This window comes from Sciurus carolinensis, chromosome 4 (genome assembly GCF_902686445.1).
Source record: "Sciurus carolinensis chromosome 4, mSciCar1.2, whole genome shotgun sequence".
In the NCBI taxonomy this organism is placed as follows: Eukaryota; Metazoa; Chordata; class Mammalia; order Rodentia; family Sciuridae; genus Sciurus; species Sciurus carolinensis.
The window spans coordinates 114264484-114289114 of NC_062216.1; the positions used below are offsets into that span (position 1 = coordinate 114264484).

The following is a 24631-nucleotide window of genomic DNA, read 5'->3' on the forward strand; positions in this document are numbered from 1 at the left end:
TCTTCCTCACCATACAGATACATCTCCCTATAAAAGTGCTCCCAAATCAGCGGGCAAGGACAGTCTGAGGGCGGAGGGCAGAACGAATCCAGACTTTATTGTCAGGGAGAGGGAAAAGGGGAGGGCCAGGGTGGGGGGCCAGGGTTGCTACATTGTCAAGCAGAAAGAGTTGGTGGGGAGGGGAAGGCCTGTGGGGGCCGGTCTCCCTCCCGGGTTGGAGGTGGGAAGGGCTGACAATACGGAAACCACAGAAGGGGGGGGGTGTCACGCCCCCGCCCGAGTTGTGCAGTGGAGGGGACAGCCATGAGGTCTAGGAGCTGGGACGGGGGAGGCTACAGACTCGGCGAATCCTGCGGAGAGGGAGGGGCGGGGGCGAGGCTTCTATTGCTTTTTGCTCACAGTTTTGCGGAAGGCGAGGCGGGGGTGGGCTTGGACTGGACACCCCTTGCCCCCCTCGGTACCCCTTGGGCGATGGGTGCTGGTGAAAAGAATGGAACCCGGACTGGGGAGGAAGAAGGCGAGGGAAGGGTCTATGGGGGCATCTCCTTGGTCCCACCCAAGTGCCAGAGATGCCCCCAAGTGCTGCCCCTTGCAATGGGCCCGGCTAGCCCTGGGGCTGGGGCATGGTGCGGGGCGGGCACAGTGAGGTTGCCGGCGGTAAAACCAAAGTGCTTATGAGGGACCCGGGATCCCGCTTGCTCCCCTCCCCCTGCGGAGGACGGGCGTGTTCACGGAAGCGCTTCAGTTTGGGGTAGGGGGCCGGAGTCCCAGAGTCCGCTTATTGCCAAGAAATCCATTTCTGCCCCTCGGGCCCCGACCATGGCTTGTGAACCCCGTTTTGTGCTAGGTTTGAGGGGGAAGGGCTGGATGGACATGGCTTTTGGGAGGGGGGGTGTCCCCAAGGGGGCTCAGGGGTGAGACGGCCCCCCCTTTTCTAGGGGAGAGGGAAGGGCAGGGGGCGGGGTTCCCTGAGATCTGGGGTGTTCCCCCCCTTCTGAAGCCCCCCTCCCCACTACCCCTCCCCTTTCCTGGAACCCCGTACCTCGGGGTGGGGGGGTAAGGAGAGATCATTCAGGGAGCGCCGGGAGGGGTGGGCTGGGAGCCCGGAGGCCTGGGTCCCGGCTTGAATGGGAGGGGCTGGGGCTGAGGTCAGTAGGGGGAGAAGAGGATGGGTCCGTGCGCAGTTCGGATGGGTCCCGGGGCCGGGTGGAGCAGGGGGTGAGTGATCGGCGGTCCCTGCAGAAGAGGTGCGGCGGGAGCTGGGCGCAGGGATAGCGGGGAGCCAGCTGCCGCTGCCATCACTGCAGCCACCGCCAGGGGGCTGGGGAGCAGGCCGCCGGCTAGGGACTTGGGCAGCTCCTTGGAGAAAGTCAGCGTGCCCTGAAGCCGGAGAGAAGCGCAGGGGGGTCATCGGGCGGTCCTGTAAACACCACCTCTCCCACAGCCCCGCCTGCTTCCCTCTTTCCAACCCGCCGAATTCCCCAGCGCCCTGGCCTCACCGCCAGCTCCCCGGCGCCCCTGGGCTTCTTGTGACGGCTCAGTAGTGGGTTGGGCTTCCCGGCCACGCCGTCTCGGTGCCGCCGGCTGGAGATGTGCTGAGGAGGTGATTGGGTGGTGGGTTATGAGCCCCCAGAAAAGAGCAACCGCCAGGGGGCACGGCCACATCGCGGATAACCCAGTTTCAAGTTCTGGGCCCGTTTCCATTTTTAGCAGAGGTAGGAGCCTTAAGAAGGGACCTCACCCAAGCTTCTGGTCCTCCCTGCCCCCTCAGCAGGTAGAGCTCCCCAGAATTCCTGGGGAGGGCCTTAGACTCACCTGTTTAAGTTGGACCTCCGAGTTGACCTTGACATTGCAGATCTCACAGTGGAAGGTTCGGTCTTGGGCAGGAGCCTCTGGTTCCCCGGGGGTGGGAGGCCCCAGCCTAGGGTAAGCTTTGATGGGACCCAGCCCACTTCGGGCCTCCAGAATTGTCTTGTGCTTAGTACCTGGAGCCCACAGAGGGCAGGAGGTAAGGGGTAGAGGAACAATTTCCAGGCCGACTAGACCTTAAATACCCACATTCCCAGTGACTATATGGGAGGGATGCACAAGTGTGGGGTTTTTCTAGCCCCTTGGGTTCCTCCCAAATACAAGGTGGGCCACAGGAGAGTCACAGTGAAAGAGGGTGGAGGGGGAGCTGAGGCAGTAAGGGGCTAAGTACAGGGGGAGATGGCTGGGGAAGGAGAGAGCCTGGTAGCTCTTGGAGGCTCCAGGATGTTGGAAGCCAGGGAATCAGGATATAGGAAGCAGGGTGGGCAGAGGACTGGAGAACATGTTTGGGGAGGGTCCATACCTTTGTTATGTGCCTCGAGCTGGGATAGGGAGTTCACAGCCACTTTGCACAGAGCACAGTAGAGCAGTCGCTTGGCTTTCTCCTCCTCTTCCTTGCTGCCCCCAGGCAGGGAAGCTGAGGCTGGAGTCCCCCCTTCACCCTTGATTACCCCACGGCCAGTCTCTGGAACACTTGGAGGGGATGGGGAGCCAGGCTGTTTCTCTGGGGATCCTGGGGCTGGACCCAGTCCATTCTCTGTGGAAACTGTTGGGGTAAAACACTGGGTCACCCCAGAGAGTTCTTGGAGAACATTCTTCATGTGGACACCCACCTCCATTTCCTGGAGGGCAGGGGCCCAGGAGTCCCCACCCTGTGACAACATGCATGTTGTCATGCATGGATCAGAACCAGATGTGGTTCAGTTGCCACAGGCTGGGTGTGAGACTCTAGAGCCTGGTTCATTCTCCATGAGCTAGGAATGGCTGGTTGGGGGATCTGGCTCCACCAGCCTACCTGGAGGGTAAAGCTGGCATTCTGCCCAGCCAGAGGGTGAGGTGTGGAATAAAGATTCATCCCCCAGTGGCCTGCTAGCTGTAGGAAGGGGCAGAACCAGGATAAAGGAAGGTCAGGAGAGGCGGATGCAGGCATGGCAAAGGGAAACAGAAAGAGCAGAACCAGAGAGGGAAGAAACAGGGATGCAGGCTGCTCTATAATTCATGGCTCAATTAAAGATGCACAGGCCCCAGGCCTCAGTGCTGGGTTCTGGCCTCTGTACAGGGGAAACTCTAGCGCTCCCATTCTCCCTCCAACAGACGATCCAGTTTCCGGGTCAAGAGGAGGCCTGCAGTTGGGGTAGGGAGCTGTTGGGAAGGGAACTCCTGACCCCTGCAGGTGTTCATTTGTTTGTCCATCCTATGATTCTTCCGCTTATTTCTCTTACTCATTTCTGACATCCTCCACCTTCACCCCAATCCAGAGAGAGCATCCACATCCCAGTCTGGACAGGACTTCATGGTTTATGAAAGCAGGATAGGAATAGTTATCTTGCTCTGATCCTCAGAGAGTATAGGAACTAAATGAAGTAATATGTGGAAGATACCTAGAACAGTGCTATGAGAGAAATGTTAACTAGTCAGATATGGTGATACATGCCTGTAATCCCAGCAACTCAGGAGGCACAGGCAGGAGGATCCCAAGTTCAAGGCCAGCCTTCACAACTTTTAAAAAAATTTTGTTTTTTAGATGTTGATGGACCTTTATTTTATTCATTTATTTATATGTGGTGATGAGAACGGAACTCAGTGCCTCACACATGCTAGGCCAGCGCTCTACCACTGAGCCACAACCCTAGCCTGAGCCTTCGCAACTTAGGCACTCAGGACCTTAGCAAGAACGTATCTTAAAATAAAAAGTAAAAAAGGGCTCCATTCCCAGTATCACACACAGAAAAGAAATGTTAACTATCTCTCCACCACTACTACAACAATCACCATCATCAATGTCCCCCCATTTTACAGAGATGTTAACAAACTAAACCAACATGATCAGGCTAGGAAAGAGCCTGAGCACAATTAGAACTCAGGCCCGCCCTTCCATCTGCGGATGCCTGAGGGTGGTTCCCAGCGTGTGTGGTGAGTGGGGGCCTGGGCGGTGCACAGGCTTGTTTCTCATTCTTCTTAGGGTGAGGCAGGAAGGGCAGGCCAGGATAGAAGGAAATGGGGACATGTGGGGATGTTGGATCTCTTTGGAGTTGGCCATGACTGCCACTGGATGTGGTAATCCTAGGATAGGGGTGCTCATATCTTCCTGTCCCCATAATCCCTCTTTCTAGTCTCTTGGAAGTATGGTTGAGGATGGCCACTAGCCATGAGGGAAAAAGAACTTCAGAGTGGCTTTTTGTAAACCTAGAAATGACCTCAAAGATCTTAAAAGTCTCACTCTCTTATTTGCCAGAAAAGAAAACTGGCCCAGAGAAGTCCAAAGGTCTAGCCGAGATCATCCAGGGAGTTCCTTGGGTTTCTTGAACTCAGTCTTCTCGGAGGAGAGCCCCAGCAGGGCAGGCACTCCAACATCCTGATTCCCTCTCTCCAGCATGAAGGGGCCTCTCTCTGGATTGGATAGTTCCCCTTTTCTTGGGGAGGTTTGCCAGGTGGCCTCACCCTAGCCCCTCTCTGAGTCATTGAGCAGAGAGGACAGACAGTGGTGACTCTGTTGAGAGGAGCTGAGGTGAGGGGGTGAGGGTGACAGGATGGAAATTTTACATCACTGTGTTTGGCTCCAGGACACACCTTGGGTGGGAGTGGGGGTGGGGGTTGGGAGTAAGGGAGGGAGACAGAAGCAGGGGAGAGTTAATGAAATGGGGAGAGACCAGAGAAGTAAGAGATCAGTTGAAGGATGTGGGAGATTCAGACACACCTGGTCGGGGGGCTACACCTTCCCCATTTGTGGGGGTGCTTCCTGGTGGAGCTGGGTCTCCAGGTTCCCGGATGCCAGGCTCTCTGCCTCGGGTCTTGGCGGCCTCAATGCCTTTGACTCTTCGGGCATGGCGGTTACCCTTGTAGTGTGCCTCGGCCTGACTCTTTAGGGATGGAAGAAAAAAATGGAATCTGAGATCACTTTTCATCGCCTGATCTCCCCACAGGGCTCCTCAGCTCCTGGGGTGGCCTCAGCAGGCTGCAATGAATCTCCCTGTACTCCTGAGATGTAAAGCCCCACGCTAATCAGTCTGCTCATTCCTGAAGCTTGGACAAACACGTCAGGCATGACTCTCTGGGAATCTGGATTCCCGCTTAGCCCAGACTGCATCCCACTACCACACCTAGGACCTGACTGCAGACTCAGGCCCCAGACCTGGGGACCACAAACCTGTGGGAGAATCCTAAACTGGGAGGGGCCTAAGATGTGGTCAGCTGGCATCCTCTTAGACCCTAGGCCTATGTCCTTATCCTCTGCCCCCAGGATTCTGCCCTTGCTGCTTTTACCCTCAGACTGGGAGTCCTAGGAGCTCCGATGCCTGGGTTCTATCCTGATGACTCCCCCTAGGTCTCATTTTCCCTGAAGCCTCTGTGGACACCCTAGAGGACCCTGGCCTCAAGCCCAGCTCTGGAGACAGAAGACAGCAGTAGAGACAGCTGTCAAAACAGAGCCACTGAATGGGGGAGGGAAAGGGAGGGAAAAAGAGGGAAGGGCTGTTTGCTATTGGCTCCCACCTCTCCAATCTTGTTCCCTTCACCAGTGAGTGGAGACAGGGTTGGAGGATGCCTAGGGACCAAGCTAAATAGGGGCCTAATGCTGGGTTGATCTTGGCTCCACCCACTGCCTGCCCCTACCCTCCGTTCCCATTTGTACCCCTGCTAAGAATGTATGATCCTGGAGGCACAAGGTCACTTAGACAGGGGTAGAAATAAAAGGTGTAGATAGGCAGGAAGAGAACACTGGCAGCCCAGTGGTGTGCAAGGCCCGCGGCATGGGGTGTGTGTGTGTGTGTGTGTGTGTGTGTGTGTGTGTGTGTGTACTGGATAGAGAAACAGAACATGCTTTTATTTTCTCTACTCAGCAGAATGAGGCTCTGCTGTTTTTCTCCAAAAGCTCTCAGAGCCTGTATGCTATGAAGGTCCCTCTACACCCAAACAGGAGTCCCACTGGAGCCTTAGAGGGAGGAAATCTGGGTGGCTGGACACCTGGGTTTGGGGTTTTGGGTGGCTTCTCCCCATGGGGAAAGTCCCAGACTTTGTGTGTGATTTGAAGGGAGAAGGGCAGAAATGGGGTAGAGAGAAGAGGAAGCCAGGGGGTTAGAGGGAAGTGAGCAGGCCCAGGGAGGAGTCTAGCAGAGGCCAAAGAGGACAGAGGCTCTGCAGGGGAGCCAATGACTTAACTCAGCCCTGCACCTGAGGACCAGAGGGCCAAAGGTCACACTCCCACCCAGACACCTACATTCTAAGAAGGTCTAAACATGGAATACCTCAGTCTCTGAGGAAGGGAGGAAGGGGCCAGCTTCAGAGGATGGGTCTACTCACGTCACCACACATAGTCAGGGCTGGGGTTGTGGCTCAGTGGCAGAGTGCTTGCCTAGCATGTGTGAGGCACTGGGTTTGATTCTCAGCACCACGTATAAATAAAATAAAGGGCCACTGACAACTAAAAAAAAAATAAATTAATTTTAAAAAATCCAAAAAACGGGGCTGGGGAGATAGCTCAGTCGGTAGAGTGTTTGCCTTGTAAGCACAAGGCCCTGGGTTCGATCCCCAGCACCAAAAAAAAAAAAAAAAAAAAAAAACCAAAAAACCCCACATATGACCTCTTACTTCCCTGAAGTGCCTCCCAGCAGCTCTCGCCTATCCCACAGTATCCCCACTCCTTGTTCTTCCCTCAACATGCCTTTAATCCTTGCCCCTCACCCAGAGGTCCCAGTCTCTGCCCTCCTCAAGGTCCCCTGGCTGCCCCTGTCCCAGGGGTGGGACAAGCAACTGGGCTTCTTACCTGAGAATTGAAGCGGATTTGACACACATTACAGGAAATGACAGGCCGCTTGGTCTTGAGCAAGGGTCCCCCAAAAGTGTGGGAGAGCACAGCCTTCTGCACAGGGTCCATCTGTGGAGACAGGCTAGAGTGAGCCAGGAACCCCAGCATAAGTCCATCATCCCCCCGACTGGCAGCAGCTGGGTTAAACCAAGGTCCCAGAGCTTTTTCCTCTAGCTCAGTCTTCATAGCACTGGAAGGGACCTGATGGAGTCATTGGACCAATGCTTCTATTTCACAAAAAAGTAGAAGTGGTTTGCCCAAGGTCACATCATGAGTTAATATCTCAGCTGGAACTGGATCCTGGACTCTTGCCTTGGTTCATCATACCATGAAGGTCCAACTCTGTCATCTTGACCTGTCTCCTACAGCTAGCTAATCTGCCAGAGGTCTGCTGACACGAAGTCCTAAGGAACCCTAGAACTTTGGGCCTTTCACTGAAGCTTCTGAACCCTTTTGGCCCCCTCTGGTGTAAGACTTTCTGCCCAGTCCATCCTCTGGTTCCTATCTTCCCATTCCTGGGATCCAGTTTGCCCTTAACACTCTTTCTGTGGACCATTTTTTTTTTTTTTTTTTTTTTTTGGTACCAGGGGTTGAACCAGGGGTGTTTAGCCACCAAGTCACATCCCCAGTTAGCCCTTTACATTTTTTTTTTTTTGAAATATTTTTAAGTTGTAGATGACAAAATGCCTTTATTTTTATTTTTTGTTTTTAGTTGCAGATGGACACAATATCTTTATTTGGTTTATTTAGTTTCATGTGGTGCTGGGGATTGAACCCAGTGCCTCACACATGCTAGGCAAATGCTCTATCACTGAGCTACAACCCCAGCCCCCAATGCCTCTATTTTACTTATTTATTTATATGTGGTGCTGAGAATTTAACTCAGTGCCTCACATATGCTAGGCAAGCACTCTGCCACTGAGCTACAACCCCAACCCTGCCCTTTTACTTTTTATCTTTTTTTTTTTTTTTTAAATTTAGAGACAGGGTCTTGCTGAGTTGCTTAGGGCCTTGCTAAATTGCTGAGGCTGGCTTTGAACTCATGGTCTTCCTGTCTTGTCCTCCCGAGCTGCTGGGATTACAGGTGTGCGTCACTGTGCCTGCTCTATGGACCTTTTTAAGGCAGCACCTTCTAGAGCAAGTAAAAGAATCAGAAGAGCCATAGTGTCACATACCTGTAATCCCAGTAGCTTGAGAGGCTGAAGTAGGAAAAATTGGAAGTTCAAAGACAGCCTCAGCAACTTAGGGAGACCTTGCCTCAAAATAAAAGATATGTAAAGGGCTGGGGATGTGGCTCAGTGGTTAAGTGCCCCTGGGGGTGGTTGAGTTCCCAGTACCCCAAAAAAAAAAAAAAACAGAGGGGAATAGGTGGCTGTAGCAAATAATGGGGTGTAAGAAGGGAGCTGGAATAGCCTAAGGCAGCCCAGTTATCTTCTGAACCTTCTCTCCCTGATCACAGGGCTTCTGGGGCAGGGCTGTGGTCTGGGTAGGATTAGGGCCATCTCTGCCTCCACCCTGGGTCAGCAGATGTCTTTGCAGTCTTCTGCCAAGAGTTCACGAGGAGCGAAGAGGATGGGAGTTTCTCTGAGGCCTTCTACTATCAGAGGATAAAGCCAAGGGCCTAGAGGCATGAAGATTGCCTTCCAGAACAACCCTCCTCCCCCTGGGCCCCTAGGCGGCCAGGGAGAGGCAGGACTGACTGGAACGAAGCTGAGGCTGAGGATTGGGTGATGGCTGAAACCGCTTATAAGAACAAACCAAGTTAGGGGTGGAACCTTATCTTCAAGGTGGAAGGAATCAAGTAAGACAGAATTGCTAGAGAATTGGGGGTCCTTAGTTCTTCACTTGAGTCCCTGCTTGTGCCCAGGTTTCAGGGTTTCCAGTGAGACGCTGCGAGAGAGGGATCATGAAGCAGGGGTAAGGAGGGTTGGAGACCGGAAAGCCCAGATGTCTTGACTTCCCTGCCTCCCCCAGGAGTCTCACCAGCTGGGTGGGTTAATATCAGGAAAGGGGCTTTCAGCATCCCTTGTGAAATGGGCAGCAGCCTCACCTACGCTGCCTCATTTTGGCAATGGTGGATGCAGGAACCAGGACTGGGTTCAGATAAGTGTCTGACAAACATCAATATCTTGACTGACCCTGGGCTGGAAGGAGCCCCTCTCAATGCTGTCTTTTCACCTCCTATCAGCTTCCTGGAAGCCCCAGTTACATTCAAGGAAAAGTCTAACAGGAGAGGAATGGGTGTATGCATGTGTGTGTGTGTGTGTGTGTGTGTACTAGGCAGGCTGTGATCAATCTGTGCATGGGTAGAGTGTGAATGAGTGTCATGTACTGTGTGTACATCATTTATGTATCAACAGTTCTGTGTTGGGGGCTTAGCTGACACCAAGAATGGTCGGGTTGTGTAATCTTCAGCTGTGTGTTTATCTGTGTAAATATATGATGTGTTTGGCAGAAAGAAAGACAGACCAAGTTGGAGAAGGCTTTAATCACAAAGGGGAGACAGATTGCTGCTCTCAGCTCCCAGTCTCCAGGTCTAAGTTTTTCCTATTCAGAGACCCTCCTCCCCCAACTCTGCTCCAGGGTTCTCCTAAACCTTGGGCTTCCTCACATGCTGGGTGGGGAATGGGAATTCAGCCCAGACAGAAACCCAATCTGGGCCAGGAAACCTAAGTCGGATGAAAACAGTAGGGAGAGAGGAATGGGATGTAGAGGGGAGGGCAGCGTCTCCTGGTTCTATCTCTGCCCCACCCCACTGCCCCAGCCTGCTCCCAGGAGGGGATGAGGACCCAGGATCCTGAGGATGAGATGTGGCCTGACCATCCAAACCTCCATTCCCTGAGAATCCTGGCCCCACCTGGGTCCCTCCTCCAGGGTGAGAAAGTAACTCTTGCACAGCCTCCTCTCCAGGTTAAAGTCCAGAAACACCAACTGGGGGCAGGGAGGGTAGCACTGGAGTCAGGCAGGCCTTTCCCACCTTCTCTTCAAGAACAGAGGAGACACCAGGTTGAAGGTGAGGGCTCTTGGGTCTAATCCTGGTGCAGGTGGAATGTGAGCCACTGAAGTGCTGCTTCAGGCCAAGGTCAGGAGGCCCCGGTGACCTAGATGAAGGCTCCCTGGGGAGAAGTGGAGGCCAGCATCTCCCAGAGCCCATCTCACTCCACAGCCTCTTCTATGGGATGTTGGCCTACAGACTGTGTGGACAAGTCCACCAAACAGTCCCCTCCCATGTGCCCTCCAACAGCAAACGTGAAGGGGAATAGCTCCCTCAAGCTGGGGCAAAATGAATCAGGAAGGGCAATGGGGATAGAGGGAGGAAACCAGATCATGAGGGGGAAGCTATGATTATATTTCCTTCCATTCCTCTCTATGTGATGGAACTTGCAGTCCCTTGTCTGACCACCCCACTTCCCCACCCCTCAAAATGAGGTGACAAGCCGCAAGGGAAAGGGGGTGGAATCTCAAGGATGGGAAAACCTGAGGAACACGAAGGGCCGACACAGGGAAGATAAAAAGAGCAGGTGGAAGCTGGTGGGGAAGGGATGCTGGGGAAGGGATGCTGGGCCAGGGTTGGTGAAGAGGGAGCTGAAAAGTGAGGTAATTTGAGGGTAGGTGTAGGACCTGATGGGAGGTCTGAAGATCTGGGGGCTCCAAGGACCTGGGAAGCAGAGGTTAGGGTATCCAGTATGGTGGCATGGTCTGGGGGCACCAACTGGGATCCTGAGGCTGGTTAGGGCCGTGCCGGTGTGGGGGATGGGCCGGACAACCCGCGGACTGGGCGAAGCGAGAGGTGGCCAGCCCCGCAGGGGCGGGCGGGGATGGGGTGGGGGGGCGCTGCGGCAGCGCGGAACCCGAGAGAGAGGAGGGGCCGGGTGGCTTACCCTGCGGGACCCTGGGGGCCGCGGCTCCATGGCCCGGGTGGCGGACCCGGGCGGGGGGGCCGAGCCTGGCCGGCCGGGCAGGCCGGGGACGCGGCGCTGGTTGCCCGGGCGGCTCGGGCTGTGAGGCCGGGCGGGTCGGGAGACTGGGAGGCGGCGCCGGCCGGTCTGGAGCCCGCCCCGGAGGCGGGGCCGAGGGCGGTCCGAGGACGGGGGCGGGGACGGGGAACTGGAGAGGAGTGGAGGGGGGATAGACCCAACAGGCTAGAGGGGATGTCCAAGTCCAGGCGCCGCTTCCCGGAAAGACCTTCTCCGGGCGAGGGGCCACTTGGCCCGGCGGCATAGGCAATGAACAGCTGACCCAAGATGCCTCCACTGGGGTTCCTTCTTGGGTCCAATGTCCAATCCTATGGTCGACTCTGTCTAGCTCGGACATTTGTCCTTTCTTTCACCCCTTCTGCCCTGATCCTCGCTCCTCTGCTGACAGCGTTTCTTGAGAGTCCGCAGACAACCCATTCCCAGTTCCCTCTGCACACAGTCCCTATGCTGCGCCTTTTTCAAGTCTCTTACCCCGCAAGAGTGGGAAACCGAACCCAGGTACCCAGGTGTCAGGCACTGCTCTCTCAGCAATTCTTCCAAATGGTGGGGTTGGGGCTCCCAGTACAGAAGCGACCTCAGACTAGAGACATCATGCCTAACCGCTTCTCTCCCTCTCCCCTCATCTGACACCTGCCGGGCGCACCAGGTTCTCTAAGCTTAAACCACGCTTCGTGCACTTACTGCCCTCTGGCGGTCGAGTTGGGTAGCACTGGGGCGTGAGCGGCAGGAAAGCAAAGCAGCCCACTCCCCAGGACACCTCATTCTCTGTGGATAGGGCTTGGGATCCTACTATCTCATCTCTGGGTCTCATCCCCTCCCATCTTACCTAAGGCAAAGAGATGACTGAAGCAGGGTACTGGATCCAGGGAGAAGTTGCCTTTGGGAGACAGTGAGGGACATCCAAGGGCAGAAGGAAGCAGTGGAGTAAGTGGGAGGAGAATGAAGGGGGACAGCAATGCGGGGTGGATTGAGGGGGGAAGGTATGATGGGTAGGAACTGCCCCAGTAGGAAAGAGAGCTGGAGGTACCAGTCCCCAGACGGCTAAAGGTGCCATGAGTAATAGTACCACCTCCAGCAGCACCTAATGTTGATTGAGCCCTTGGAATGTGGCTGCTCTGTACTGAACTCTTTGCATGGATTATCTAATTTAATCATCACAACCACTATTTGAAGTAAGTACTATTATTATCTTCATTTTATAGACGAAGGAACTGAGGTTTAGAGAGGTTAAATAATTTGCCCAAGGTCATAAGCTAGTAAGTGGCTGAACTGGGATTTGAATTTAAACCTGGGCAGCTTGACTCCAAAGCCATGTACTTAACTGCTGCACAGTACTTCCAAAGGCCTGTCTGCAGCTTTTCTGCAGTCCTCATTCCCCTGCAGAATTTGACACTATTGATGCAGCCCGACACACTCTCTCCCTTGGCTTCTCCAACTCTACAAAAGTGTATTTCCTCCCCTGCCCCCTCCAGTGGCTCCTCTGTTTCCTTTAGGGAGCCTCCTCAGGTTTCCACTGCCTAATTCTGCTTATTCCTCAAGGCTGAGTCCCTGACTATCCTACCTTCTCTTTCTGCTCTTCCCTTAAACCAAAATAATAGCAATATGGGCTGGGGTTATTGCTCAGTGGCAGAGCACTTGCCTACCATGTGTGAGGCACTGGGCTCGATCCTCTGCATCACACATAAATAAATAAATAAATAAATAAAATAAAGGTCCATTAACAAGTAAAAAATTTTTTAAAAATAATAGCAATAACGTAACAATCATACCAGCTAATATTGATTGAACGCTTACTTGGTGCTAGGTGTTATGATTATATAATACAATTGTTACAACCTCGTGAGTTAATACTATTACTATCCCATTCTACAGATGGTAAAATTGAGGTTCAGGATGGATAAATGCCTTGCTTAAGGGCACATAGCCAGTACAATGGACCATCAATTCACATTCTGACAGTCATATGCCAAAGCTGGTGATGTTCAATTTCTGCTGCACTCTCCAAGCCCAACTATGCTCATGCCTTTATGTATGTATGTATGTATGTATGTATGTATGTGGTGATGGGAATTGAATCCAGAGCCTCATGCATGCTAGACAAGTGCTTTCTAGTCCTTCACTGAGCTACACTTACAGATTCCATGACTTATTTTTCTTTCTCCTCTTCTTCTCCTCCTCTTTTTCCTCCCTGCTCCCCTCCCCCACTTCTCCTTCTTCTGTTTGTTTTTTGATACTAGGGATTGAACCTGGAGACCCTAGCACTTTTTATGTTTTAATCTTGAGAAAGTCTCGCTAAGTTGCTGAGGGTCTCATTAAGTTGCTGAGGCTGGCCTTCAACCTGCCTTAGCTTCCAGAGTTGCTGGGCTGACAGGTGCGCAGCGCCACACCAGGCACATGGCTTCAAACAGCCCACGAAGCAGTGGAGACAGGAGCCCTGTGGAACTCAGAAACCTGGATTATTTACGTAAATCAATTAGATAACTTTGCAACCTTAGACAAGTCACTTAACCTCTCTGAGTCCATATATTCTCGCCTATAAAATATGGACAAAGCACTCCCATAATCCCAACTACCTGGGAGACTGGGGCAAGAGGATCTTGAATTTGAGCCCATCCTGGGCAGACCAGTGAGGCCATGGTATCAAAACAACATAAAAAGTAAATAAATTTTAAAAACTGGAGACAACGATGGGGTGCTGAGACTTAAGGGTAAGTGTAAGTCAGGTATTCAGAGAGGGGGAAAGTACTCCCCATACCTTAGGTTCCAGTTATACCCAATCAACGGCACTTTCTCAAGTGTTCTTTTCCAGTCCTTGCTCTTGTAATTTGCTTCAATCTGGAACATTGTTTAAGGACATTTTAAAAATCCTACTAATAATTCTTCAAAGCCTAAATCATGTTACCCACTCCATCTAGGTTAAGTCCTTTTCTCCTCTGTTCTCCTTTTTCCTGCTTAAGTTTGGTTGGTCCCTTAGGTACTTCCATCTCCAGCAAGTCGTGTTTGACACTGCTTTGACTCCCACGAAAGCTAAATGCCTCTGACACACTCCTCAACACTATTCCTGCTCAACTGTGAGCTCCCTACGGCTGAGGACTGAGTCCTGTGCCCCTGATACCAGGCACAGTGCCCAGCACATGATACATGCTCAAAAATAATTTTTTTTTTTTGGTTAAGTTGGATTGTTGTTAGTGTTTCTGTCACAATATTCATAATCTTCTCTCTGTTCTACTGGGTACATATCTTTTTTTCCTGAATATAAAGTCCTTTAAAATAGGAGTTTCTTGGGCTGGGGCTGTGTCTTAGTGTAGAGCACTTGCCTGGCATGTGTGAGGCACTGGGTTCAATTCTCAGTACCAGATAAAAATAAATAAATAAAAATAAAAGGTCCAGGCTGGGGTTGTGGCTCAGGAGTGGAGCGCTTGCCTAGCACGAGTGAGGCACTGGGTTTGATCCTCAGCACCACATAAAGAAGCTAAATAAAGTAAAGGTATTGTGTTCATCTATGACTAAAAAAAAAAATCTAAATAAAATAAAAGATCCATTGACAACTGAAAAAAAAAAAGAAGGGCTATCTTATATTTATCCCTCCTGTCTGCATTGTATCTAGATCTGTGCCCTGCTTATAGTCAATACTCAATTTTCTCTTGTAAAATGAGAATAATAACAACAGTCACCCCAAAGGGTGCTATAAGGGTTAAAGGTTAAGATTTGAAAAGCACTTTGTAGACATTAAAATGCAATGCAAATATTGGTTTAGGTTCTTCTGGAGATTTTGGAGAGTGGCTAAGGAATAAAGAGAATTCTATTTGGAGTAAGATGTTATGGGTTCAAATTATATCTTGGACACAGATTGCATCAACTTACAGAAATGACTGAACCCTGTCTGGGCACAGTGGTTACCCCTGTAATCCAAGTAACTTGGGAGGCTAAGGCAGGAAGATCCCAAGTTCAAAGCCAGCCTCAGTGATTTAGAAAGGCCCTAAGCAACTTAGCAAGACCCAATCTCCAAATAAAACACAGAAAGGCCTGGGGATGTGGCTCAGTGGCTAACCTCAATTTTTGTTGTCCCATTTGTCGAACAGGAATATTAATGTCTACCTTGTGGGGTTGTGGTGAAGATTAAAGGAAGTTGGATATGGAAACATCTGCTGCAGTCTCTGCATACTCCATTCAGTTTGTGTTTGTGGCCAAATGTGCTTTGATGGTGGATGATCTGAGTTGAGTAAGGCTGAATCCCCAACCTTTAGCTTCAGCCCTCTCTCCAGGCCTCAAGTTCTAGTTGACTGTTGGACTTTAAGTTGCTGAGGCTGCAGTCCAAACTTGTAATCCTCCTGCCTCAGTCTCCTGGGTTGCTGAGATTATGGCATGCACCACCACACTGAACTGTTGGACCTTTTCAGTTCAATGTTCTCCTGTAAAACTCTCAGCATGTCCCAAAGAATTCAGCACCCTCAGCCCTGACAGCCTCCTCCTCTAAACCCTGCCTGTGTCATGGTGACTTCTTCCTCCCAGTCGCAAAGGCCTGAACCTTGGGTCATCCTTGACTCATCCTTTCTCTTCTCCCCAACCCCTGAACACCAGTTGGTCACCAGGCCTGTCAGTATGTCCTTGGAAACACCTCACCCTTCCCCCTTCCTCTCCCTCACCCTGCTGCTGCCACTTGCCCAGTGTGACTTTCCTCCAGTCCCACACTGCTGGAGCAGCCTCCTAACTGGGCCCCCTCCTCCAGGCTTACTCCTTCCCAGCCTCACTCAGACTTCTCCAGTCACCTTCCTCAAAGGCTGCGCTTAGCAAGTCATGCTCCTGCCCAAGAATGGGTAGTGGCTCCCTACTTCATGTTGTAGTAAACAGACAACTCTGCCAACCCTCCAAGCCCTACCCACAGATCCTACCTACCTAGCTAGGGCTCCAGAGAGCTAGAACTTAAAGGGAGGCATGCTTGCCTACCTGCTTATCCCCTTTCCGGATTCAGCATGTACACCCCGCCACCTCCCTACTGTCACTACCACTCCTTAGGCCTTATTACTTTTCTGGATGGTCTGGCCATCACAGGAGGTCTAAGTGAGATCATTCACACAAAACACTCCACGTGGTGTTGGTCGATAGCAGACTTCAGTAAATATTAACTATTATTATTGTGGTTAATACTATACCAGATAGCTGACAAAACTTGTAATTGACTAGAAGTGAGGAAGATTAAGTCATAAGAAGAGATAAAGAATTAAATATAGGAGTAGAAGAGGGCAGGGGTGGGCTGGGGAAGGCGGCTGCTACTCACCGTACTGTAGTTGAAGAGGCTCAGGGTGGGGGCCGGCTCCAGAGGGAAGGGCAGAATCTGCTTGAGGTCCAGCGGGGGCTGCATGATGGGGGGCTGCCGCAGCAGCGGGAGGGGCCCTGCCCGGCTCAGGCTGCCTGGAGGGCAGAGAAAGCATTCTGTAGGGTAGGGAGATTGAAGCTGGGGAAGCCCGCCCAAACCTGGCATTCCCATTCCCTCGCTGGGGCCCCGCACTCAGAAGTGTGACCCCCATGCGTGCACATGTGTGAGCCCTGTATACACACTTCCCCTGCTGACTCCGGAGCCCTGGAGCAGGTCCTCCTCTGTGGGCCTTCCCTTCTGGGTGGTTTTCACTTCCCCTTCTCATCTCCCTTCCCCTAAGACCTTTAGGTACTTTACAGACCTAGGAAAGCCTAGACCTTCCTTGCAGGCTGCCTGCTGGACCAACAGGAACCCTGAGCCCCAAGCTCCTGGCCACTCCTTGCTTCCCTGGCATTGCTTGCCCTCTGGATAGTCAAAGGTTTGTTATCATCCCAGGAAGGACAGAGTCAACTGGGTGATTCATGCCACTGCCCAAGGGGACCATGAAGCCAAGATCTGGGGGAGGGGTGCAGAATTTTTCAGGTTCCCAGGAGTTATGATTTTGTTCCAGCCATAACTCTTAATTAACTGCTGACCTCTCTGGGGGTAGGTAGTGAGTCGGTGGATGGTCTGGGCCATTCTCCGGGACCCCCCTCCAACCCTCTTCAGTCCTCCCCAGGCCCTTTGTCTCACCGGGAGTGCTCAGCTCCAGCTCTGCAGGACAGCCACCACCCGGCCTCTGACCCCAAGGGGAAATGAAAGTGGAGGCCTTCTCTCCAACTACCCTCCCCTGAAACGTTCTTCTCCTCCCCCTAGAGTCATGGGAGGAACTCCGCCAGCTTCCAAAGGGAGCCCTGAGTGCAGAGGCACCCAGGACCTTCTGGATATCCTGTGGCCCAGCTGCCTTCTGCGACCCCACAGTCCACCAGCTGCAGAGCTCTGGCTGCCTCCACTACTCCAGCCACCCCCTGCCAGCTACAGGGGTTCCCAGGAACAAAGCAGCCTGCTTGCTTGGCCCCGTCCTCCCCTGACCTTCCTAGGGCAGGGGATCCCCAGGTTCTTCTCCTATTCCCTCCATAGAGACTACCCTCTTTCATACCTTCAGTTTCTGGTGCCCGCTGCCCCCAGGCAGTGGCCTGGCCCTGGCCCCCCAGGGGCCTGGGCCTGACAACGTCCCCTTCCCTTGGTTCTGCCCTCTGCCCCCTCCCTTGCTATCCCCCTCCCCCAGCCCAGTCAGTAGAATCAGCCAATCAGAGTCCTGGAAAAGTGGGGCAGAGGGGAGGGCGGGGGAGCAGGGATTAGGGGAATCTGAGGCGAGGGAGAGGGGGTGGGGAGGGCTCAGGCACAGCTGGGGGCAGGGAGCTGGTCCAGAAAGGTCTGGAGGGGTCTGTCTCTTCCACCCAATGCCAGGACTGGGTGGCCAGGGTGCCTCAGGCAGAGAGGGGTCAAGGCTGCTGGGAGTTTGCGCTTCCAAATTCTAGGGTCTGAAGGAGAGTATAGGATGCTTGGCTTTGGCCCTTGAGCTGTTGGGGGTCTGTGTGTCTTGTGTCCATTTCCTCCTCTGACACCTTCAGGGTTGGGATGGGGTGGGTGAAGACAGACAGCGAGTGAGAGAAAATGGTAGAGTAGCAGAAGCAGGAATAAGTAACTGAGAAAAAGGACAGAGACTCTGTGACAGAAGAGGGTAGAGAACCATGGAAAGATGGAAGAGTGAAATGAGATATAAAACAGAGCCTGCTGAAAAGCAGGACATAGAGCTAGAGGTTAGGGTGGGAAGACCAAAGGGCAGAGAATGGAGAGAGGGAGAAAGAGGAAGAGAAGAGAGTGAAAAGACAGACTGACAGTTTGGCCCTCTTCCCTTCCCGATCTGTCCCCTCATGGCCTCCCCCTAGGCCCCACCTCTCTTCTCTGCCTGGCACCCAAGGCCAGGGCAGCCTTAACGAGCCTCAGGAATGGTGAGAGAAACCTGAGTGCTCCCAGAGTCCCCAGCATCCCGCCCCCACCCCAGCAGCTGGTTTGGGGCTGGCACTTGACCTGCTGCAGCAGGAGGGACTGCAGCTTGGCTCTGGGCTCTCTAACCTCCCACTCCTCAAAACCATCGCAGGGGAGAGAGCTGAGTTCCAGAAAAAGCCACGGGAAAAAAATCAAGGAGCCACCGTGTGCCAGGCAATGAATTCTGAGTATTATCACATTTAATCTCTGAGGTGACCCAGGCTATGAGGTGACTAGGATTCCATGAAGTAGCTGATATTATTTTTTTCCATTTGGTATGTGAGGAAACCAGGACTGAGAGTAGTTAAAAAAACTTGGCTGATGTCACACAGCCTGTAAGTACCAGGGCTGAGATTCAAATCAAGATCTGTCGCACTCTATAGCAAGTTCCTTCTCTGCTACATCACTCCCAAAGGGCTCTAATTTAACTCTGAAGCAGAGATGTGAGCACAGGCTTCCATCTGGTTGAAGGATAGGATGGGGAGAGCAAGTTCCATGCATTTCCTGGCATTGGAGTCCTCATTTCAACTCCAGAGGGGGATTTAAAAAAAAAAAAAAAAAAAAAAAAAACAAAAAAAAACAGGTACAGCCACTCCGTTCCCTGTGACCAGTAACTCATCTTTTCCACTGATGTGAATGTTGGGGTAGAGGGGAATATGAGAGAGGGTGAAATAAGGGTGGAGTAAGGGAAGGACCAGGGTGGGCAAATGGAGAGTCATTTTTTCCTTTCTGGATTCCTGTGTCCTCCCCTCCACTCTGAAATCTGAGGTGGGGTGAGGGGCAGATGGCAGCTATGGGTTGGGTGGGCAGAAACAGGCCTCTTGGTTTCATATAGCTCAAACCTCAGGTTCTCCCCCCCCCACGCCCCCCGCAACACACACACCTTTTTTGTACTAGGAATTGAACCCAGAGGTGCCTTACCACTGAGCCACATCCTCAGCCTGTTTTTAAAAATTTTTTATTTTGAGACAGGGTCTTGCTAAATTGCTTAGGGCCTTGCTAAATTGCTGAGGCTAGCTTTGAACCGGCAATCTTCCTGCCTCAGTCTCCCGAGTCGCTGGGATTACAGGTCTGCACCACCGCACCTAGCTCCCTCCCTCCCATTTTCTGAGAATAACAATAGTTGCCACTTTTCGAGGGCTTCCTATATGCCAGGCACTTTACATACATGGTTTCCCAGTGGACGGTCCCCTGTGCACTAGCTGGGTGGTTAGCTGGTTTCTCTGACTCTCAGTCTCATTTCTCATCTGTGAAATGAGAACAACAGTACCTGCCTCACAGAGCTGACAAGAGGATTGAACAAATCCATGTCAAGTGCTGGCATGCCACAATGAGAGCTCAATAAATGTTTGCTGAATAAATGAATTCTCATCTTATAGAGGGTGACAGCTGGTTCAGAGAGGGAGTTATCTGACCAAGGTCACACAGCTAGGAGGGGATTTGAACACGCCTGGCTCCAGAGGCAGCACTATACTTTTCTGGGGAAGGAAAGAGGAAAAGGAAAGAATATAGGAAGAACCAGGTGACCAGAAATGATGTAAAAAAAATCTGGGTTTTTATCAGAGAAGGAGAGTAAATTGGAGTGTGTGTAAGTGAAGCACCCATGTTAGGCAGGGCAGGGAGGAGCTGGGGCCTGGCTGGGGCAGGCTTCTCCAGAGAGAAGCTCATTAGAGTAATTACCTCCAGCAGACAGAACCCCACCCAGCTCCATGGGGAATTGCTACATGCTTTATTAAAGACAGTTCCCAACGCACTTTAGAGGGGGCAGGTCGTAGCCCCTCAGATAGCGGACATCTGCCCATTCCTATACCCTGCTTAACTGTGGGCACTTTGATCTTGCTCTGGTTTCCCCGCCAACACTAACCCACCACCAAGCTGCATCTGGCTCCTCCATCCCACTGAGGCCTGGTCTCTTCCTCCTTCTCTTCCCCAGAAGTTCTGGCCAGGTTGGGAGCCCTAGCTCCTTGGTTCTCAGGTGGAGCCCCGGCCTCAGGCCCTGGTGGTAAAGATGGGAGCGTCTGCTGTGAGCTGGCTCAGGGTGTGGCAATGCCTGAGTAGGCACGGGAGCCAGGAAAGGTGCTGGGCAGGGCTGAGAGTAGTGCTGGTCTGAAGGCGAGGCCAGGGTGAGACCAAGCTCAGAGAGAGGCATTGGGGTTAAGGTTGCAAGTAGTTAGGGCTCCAGATGACGAAAATCATAGGGTCAGTACTGGGTTAGAATGGGAATTAGACTCTGAGGCTAAAGGGAGGAATTGAGATATCATCTCATCCATTTCTGTTTCCTTTTAGGCCTTTTGGCTTCTCTTCCTTCCCCAGAAATGCCTAAATCAGGGTGGGGAGCGACTGGAAAGCCTTGAGCTCCTGGGTCTTATCTTCTTGACCAAGTCCAATGTATCTGTCCCCTTCTGCCCCATCCTGGCAGGAGGCAGGTTGAGAGCTGGAAAAGCTTTGAAGTCAAAGATGAAAGAGACAAGGGGATGATTATGAACAACTACTCAAAACATCATCCCTAATAACCCCAGGGTGGGTGTGGGCGGGAGCAGGGCTTAAAGGGAGGAGGAGATTGGGAAGGGAAGAGCAGGGAGGCAGACCTCTGAGAAATCTTTCCCAACCTGACTGGAAGAGGCCTTCTCTTCCGCCTGCCCCTCACAGCACCAGGGCCTCCATGGAAAGGATGGTGCAGAAAGGCTTGGAACAAGGAAGCCAGGCCCAGAACTACCACCTTAAACCTGGGACTCCAACTCTAGATCTCAAGCAGGCTGGGCAGGGACATCTTGGAGACCCTCCAGGGTCACCTAGCACATGGACTCAGTGGTCCATTCTAAATGAGGCATTTAGAGCTGAATACCTTGGTATGGGTCCTGAGGGTGGGACCTGAGCCTGGCAGCTTCCCTCACTCACCTCCTTCCTTAAAGAGGGCTCGGGTGGAGGGCTGGGGTGAGGCCAATTGGTAGAGGGTGTGTTTATGTATGCACACATAATTCATAAGGCTCTGGTTCTATCCTCCGCACCATAATAGAAAAAAGAAAAAGAAAGAAAGAAAGAAAGAAAAAGAAAAAAAAAAAAAAAAAAAAAAAAAAAAAAAGACTGAGGTTTTGAGGGCCCTAGCAGGCTTCCCACCCCTCAGTAGCCTTGGCACAAGGAGGCAGTTAATTACAGGGTGAGGGCAGAGGGCAGAGATGGCACAGGTTGGAGGACAGTGGAACCTGTGCAAAGGGGTCTGAGTCCAAAGTGTGTTGGGGGTGTCCCCCTAGAGGATGGGGGTGGTATTCGAAGAAGGCTGTGGAATATCTTCCCCTACTAGAATACTCTTGGGAAAGAGGCACGGAAGAAGTCATTCATGCCTTGTTCTCATTCATTTAATAGATATGATGGAGTGCCAGGTGGAGGGGAGTGAGGCATAAAGTGGTGAGAGAGGCCACACAGGAGGAGGAGAGAAGCAAGGCGGATGGGTCTCTGCTAGCGAAGTCAACAGGGTAACAGGGATGAATTCAAAGAAGAAAAGAAAGGCAGATAGATAGCAGAGGGTCTCAGGAGAAGGAGGGTAGGAGCCAGTCAAGCCCTCTGGGCATCAGCTGGATCCAGGTGTCCCCAGTGGGGGGAGGGAGACCACAGGTGTCTGGGCTTGGTAGGGGGCTCCCAGCACAAACAGGGCACAGGAACCGGCCTAGCCAGGGTGGAGGGCAGAGGTCAGAGTAGGCCTGTGCACTACTGTGGAGGCAGGGCCCTGGAACTGGAGCTGATGCGGAGTCCAGAATACAGCTAGGCCCTCTCCTCCCCCATCCCTGGGGCTCCCTTCCCGATGTAGGTCATGAGGATGGGGTGGCTGTGGCTGACGGGCTGTCAGAGCCCAGCGGGAGTTCCCCTCCCCCAGCTTTACTTTCCCCACAACCTCTCCTTCTCCTGGTGGCCCCCGGCCCAAGGCAGGGGTGGAGGGGAAGAAGGAAGACGGGAAGGAAGGGCCCAGGCAGCCAGAGCAGGGAGAGAGAGGGGCAGGTCCCGGCGTGTTGGGGCAGGATGGCTGCGGAGACAGGCTCTAAGCCGCAGGAGCCCTGGATGGACGGTTTCCCACCCGCTCTTCTCCCCAGCCCCCTTATCTTCAGTCCTCAGGTTCCCACCTCCCACCACACTCACCTCGAAGCTACACCCACCGTCTTCTCCCCCCGCCCCCCACTTCCTCCTTTCCCTCTTATCCTGGGCCCAGAAGGATGTCGGAGTGTCAAAGCAAAGGGTGGGGGAAGGCGCTGGAGGGGACGGGTCCGAACCTTTCCCCCAACTCCACCAGGCCAGCACCAGCCCCCTCCCCCAGCCTCTCGTAGACTGTCATATAATATTCATGAGCCTCATGAATACGCAATGTTCTCATTATGGGGCGGGGGTCTCACTCCTTCTGCCTCCCCCCTCGCCACTCCCTTAGACCACCCGGAGAAGCGGCAGCTTAGCAAAGAGGGGAAGGGACCCCAGATGTGGAGCCAGCTGAAGGGGGAGGGGGAACCGGTCGCTGACTGGCGGCCGCAGTCTCCGCGGTGCCGGGAGGTGGAGAGGGGTGACCCGCTGAGAGGGACCCGGGAACCTGGAGACTGGAGGCGCAGAGCCCACTCACCGAGGATCATGCTGGGGACCCAGGCGCCCGGGGTTCCGCGTCGCTCTGTCCCGGGGGCCGTTCTGGCCGGGCTGGGGGTACGGGGGGAGGAGTCGGGGGCGGAGCAGAGGCCGGCCGAGGCGGAGCGGGGCGGGGCCCGCAGCAGGTGAAGGCGGGAGGAGGGGTACCCGGCGCCCCGGGCTCCGCGAGGGGGCGTCCTGGCCCCCTCCCGCTGCCTCCCGCTGCCTCCCGCCCTTCTGATTGCTGCCCCTGGATCTCTGGGCTTTACGGTGCCACTGCAGCCGGGGTTGGGGGAACAAGACGTCTAGAAGACCGTGTGAGGTGATGGAGGAAGCTGGAAACTAAGAGGCCTGGGTCTGAGGGCGGGAAGTCTAGTTCCAGGATGATGGGGGGCGGGATGCTTAAGTACCCTGGAGAGGGATGGAACCCCGGATTGGGTGGGACAACCGGCTTCTCTCCAGAGTGATGAACTGGTAGGGGTGGGAGGGAGGTACTTTGAGAATGTTTGGATCCTAGTTTGTTTTTCCTTTCTTTATCTTTTTTCTTTTTCTTTTTTAAACTGGGACTTGAACCCAGGGGCGCTCTATCACTAAGCTACTTCCCTAGCCTTTTTAATTTTTTTATTGTGAGATAAGGTCTCCCTTAATTGCTTAGAGCCTCGCTGAGTTGCTGAGGCTGGCCTCGAACTTTTGAGTCTCCTACGTTTGCCTCCCCAATCGCTCGGATTACAGGCGTGTGCCACTGCGACAGGCGGTTCGTTTTTCTAATTTAGGAGTCGAATCCCTGGGGACTGGGTGAATTTGGGGGTTGAAGATAGATTTGAGTTGATCTCTGCCTGGGGTCGGAATGCCTGGGTCCTTAAAGAAGGTCTGGGTGAAGGGACTGCAATCAATGTTCTTGAGGATGTAGAAATAGAAGGTTGTAACTGAGATCATTAGGGTAACTGGAAGATGACAGAAAATCCAGAATTGAGATGCAACTTTGTAGAGATGACCTGGATTGGGTTGGGGAGGGAGAGGATATACTCTTCAGAGTCTAAATGCAGGGCATTCCCCACTAAGGAGAGCTTCAAGGAAGAGCTCTGGTGAGGTGGAGGTGAGAATGGAAGGTAGGACAGAAATTAAAAGCTGGGGAGAATGTCAGTGGGGAGAGGGACTCAGGACACTTGGATGTATTCTGAGGCCAACAAGGGAACTGGGCAGAATTCAGACAGCTGGGACCTCAGCACAAGGATAGTCTGGGAGTCTGCGGAGGTGTCTGAAGAAGATGCAGCTGCTACAGCCTGGACCTGTCTGTACCTGCCTTTAGAGGGCGGGTGGCAGGCAGATTTCCCAGAATGCCAAGCAGCCAGCTTCAGGCCAACCCCAGCCAGAGGGATAGGGGGTGTACTTGGGAACAGGAACACTTGGGATTTAGGGGGGTGGAGGCACGGAGGAAGAGGTCAGTGGAAGGTGTGGTGGGATTAGAATCTCATAACAGTTTAGGAAGGGGAAGGAGGAATGGCATTTCTGGGTTCTGGAGGCAAGTTAGGGCTGGATGACCAAAATAAAGTACAAGAGGTTTGGCTTCCTAATTCTGGGTACCAGCAAACTCTTGCCCCCACCACATTGACTTGGTTTGAAGAAAAGATGTTTCTGCGTCTGTCAAGGTGCTCTAGCTCAAGGGTAACAGAGTGCTAGGGGTGCCAAAGCCCTGGTTTGTTCTGATCTAGAGGTCCAAAGATCTTGGGACTATGACCTGGCTGTCCGTGTTTGACCTTGGGGGAGAATATGAAGTCCATCCATCAGAAGAAGTTCGTGTGTGTGTGTGTGTGTGTGTGTGTGTGTGTGTGTTACCAGGAATTGGACCTAGGGTTGCTCTACTACTTAGCTGTA

General features: G+C 52.9%; 1 protein-coding gene across 4 annotated transcripts; it reads right to left on the reverse strand.

The window, feature by feature from the left end:
• Window positions 1-76: 76 nt before the first annotated feature.
• On the reverse strand, window positions 77-22834 carry Znf385a (zinc finger protein 385A). 4 transcript variants are annotated; one of them, XM_047551737.1, is made up of 8 exons: window positions 22758-22834; window positions 16088-16221; window positions 6791-6901; window positions 4727-4889; window positions 2333-2575; window positions 1816-1985; window positions 1500-1595; window positions 77-1380 (listed from the first exon to the last, which is right to left on the reverse strand). In XM_047551737.1, exons 1-8 carry the CDS (start codon window positions 22765-22767, stop codon window positions 1150-1152), a joined length of 1158 nt encoding a protein of 385 aa, XP_047407693.1. In that variant the 5' UTR covers window positions 22768-22834; the 3' UTR covers window positions 77-1149. The 4 variants fall into 4 exon arrangements, with proteins under 4 accessions (XP_047407693.1, XP_047407694.1, XP_047407697.1 ...); XM_047551738.1 differs by lacking the exon at window positions 22758-22834 and adding an exon at window positions 17265-17387; XM_047551741.1 differs by lacking the exon at window positions 22758-22834 and adding an exon at window positions 16859-16954.
• Window positions 22835-24631: the final 1797 nt, after the last annotated feature.

Coding starts and splice junctions, on each gene's coding strand:
- Znf385a (XM_047551737.1), bottom strand. Junction 6,902..16,087: donor GCCTCTTCAACTACAGTACG/GTGAGTAGCAGC, acceptor CTGTCTCCACAG/ATGGACCCTGTGCAGAAGGC. Junction 1,986..2,332: donor GCTCGAGGCACATAACAAAG/GTATGGACCCTC, acceptor TGTGGGCTCCAG/GTACTAAGCACAAGACAATT.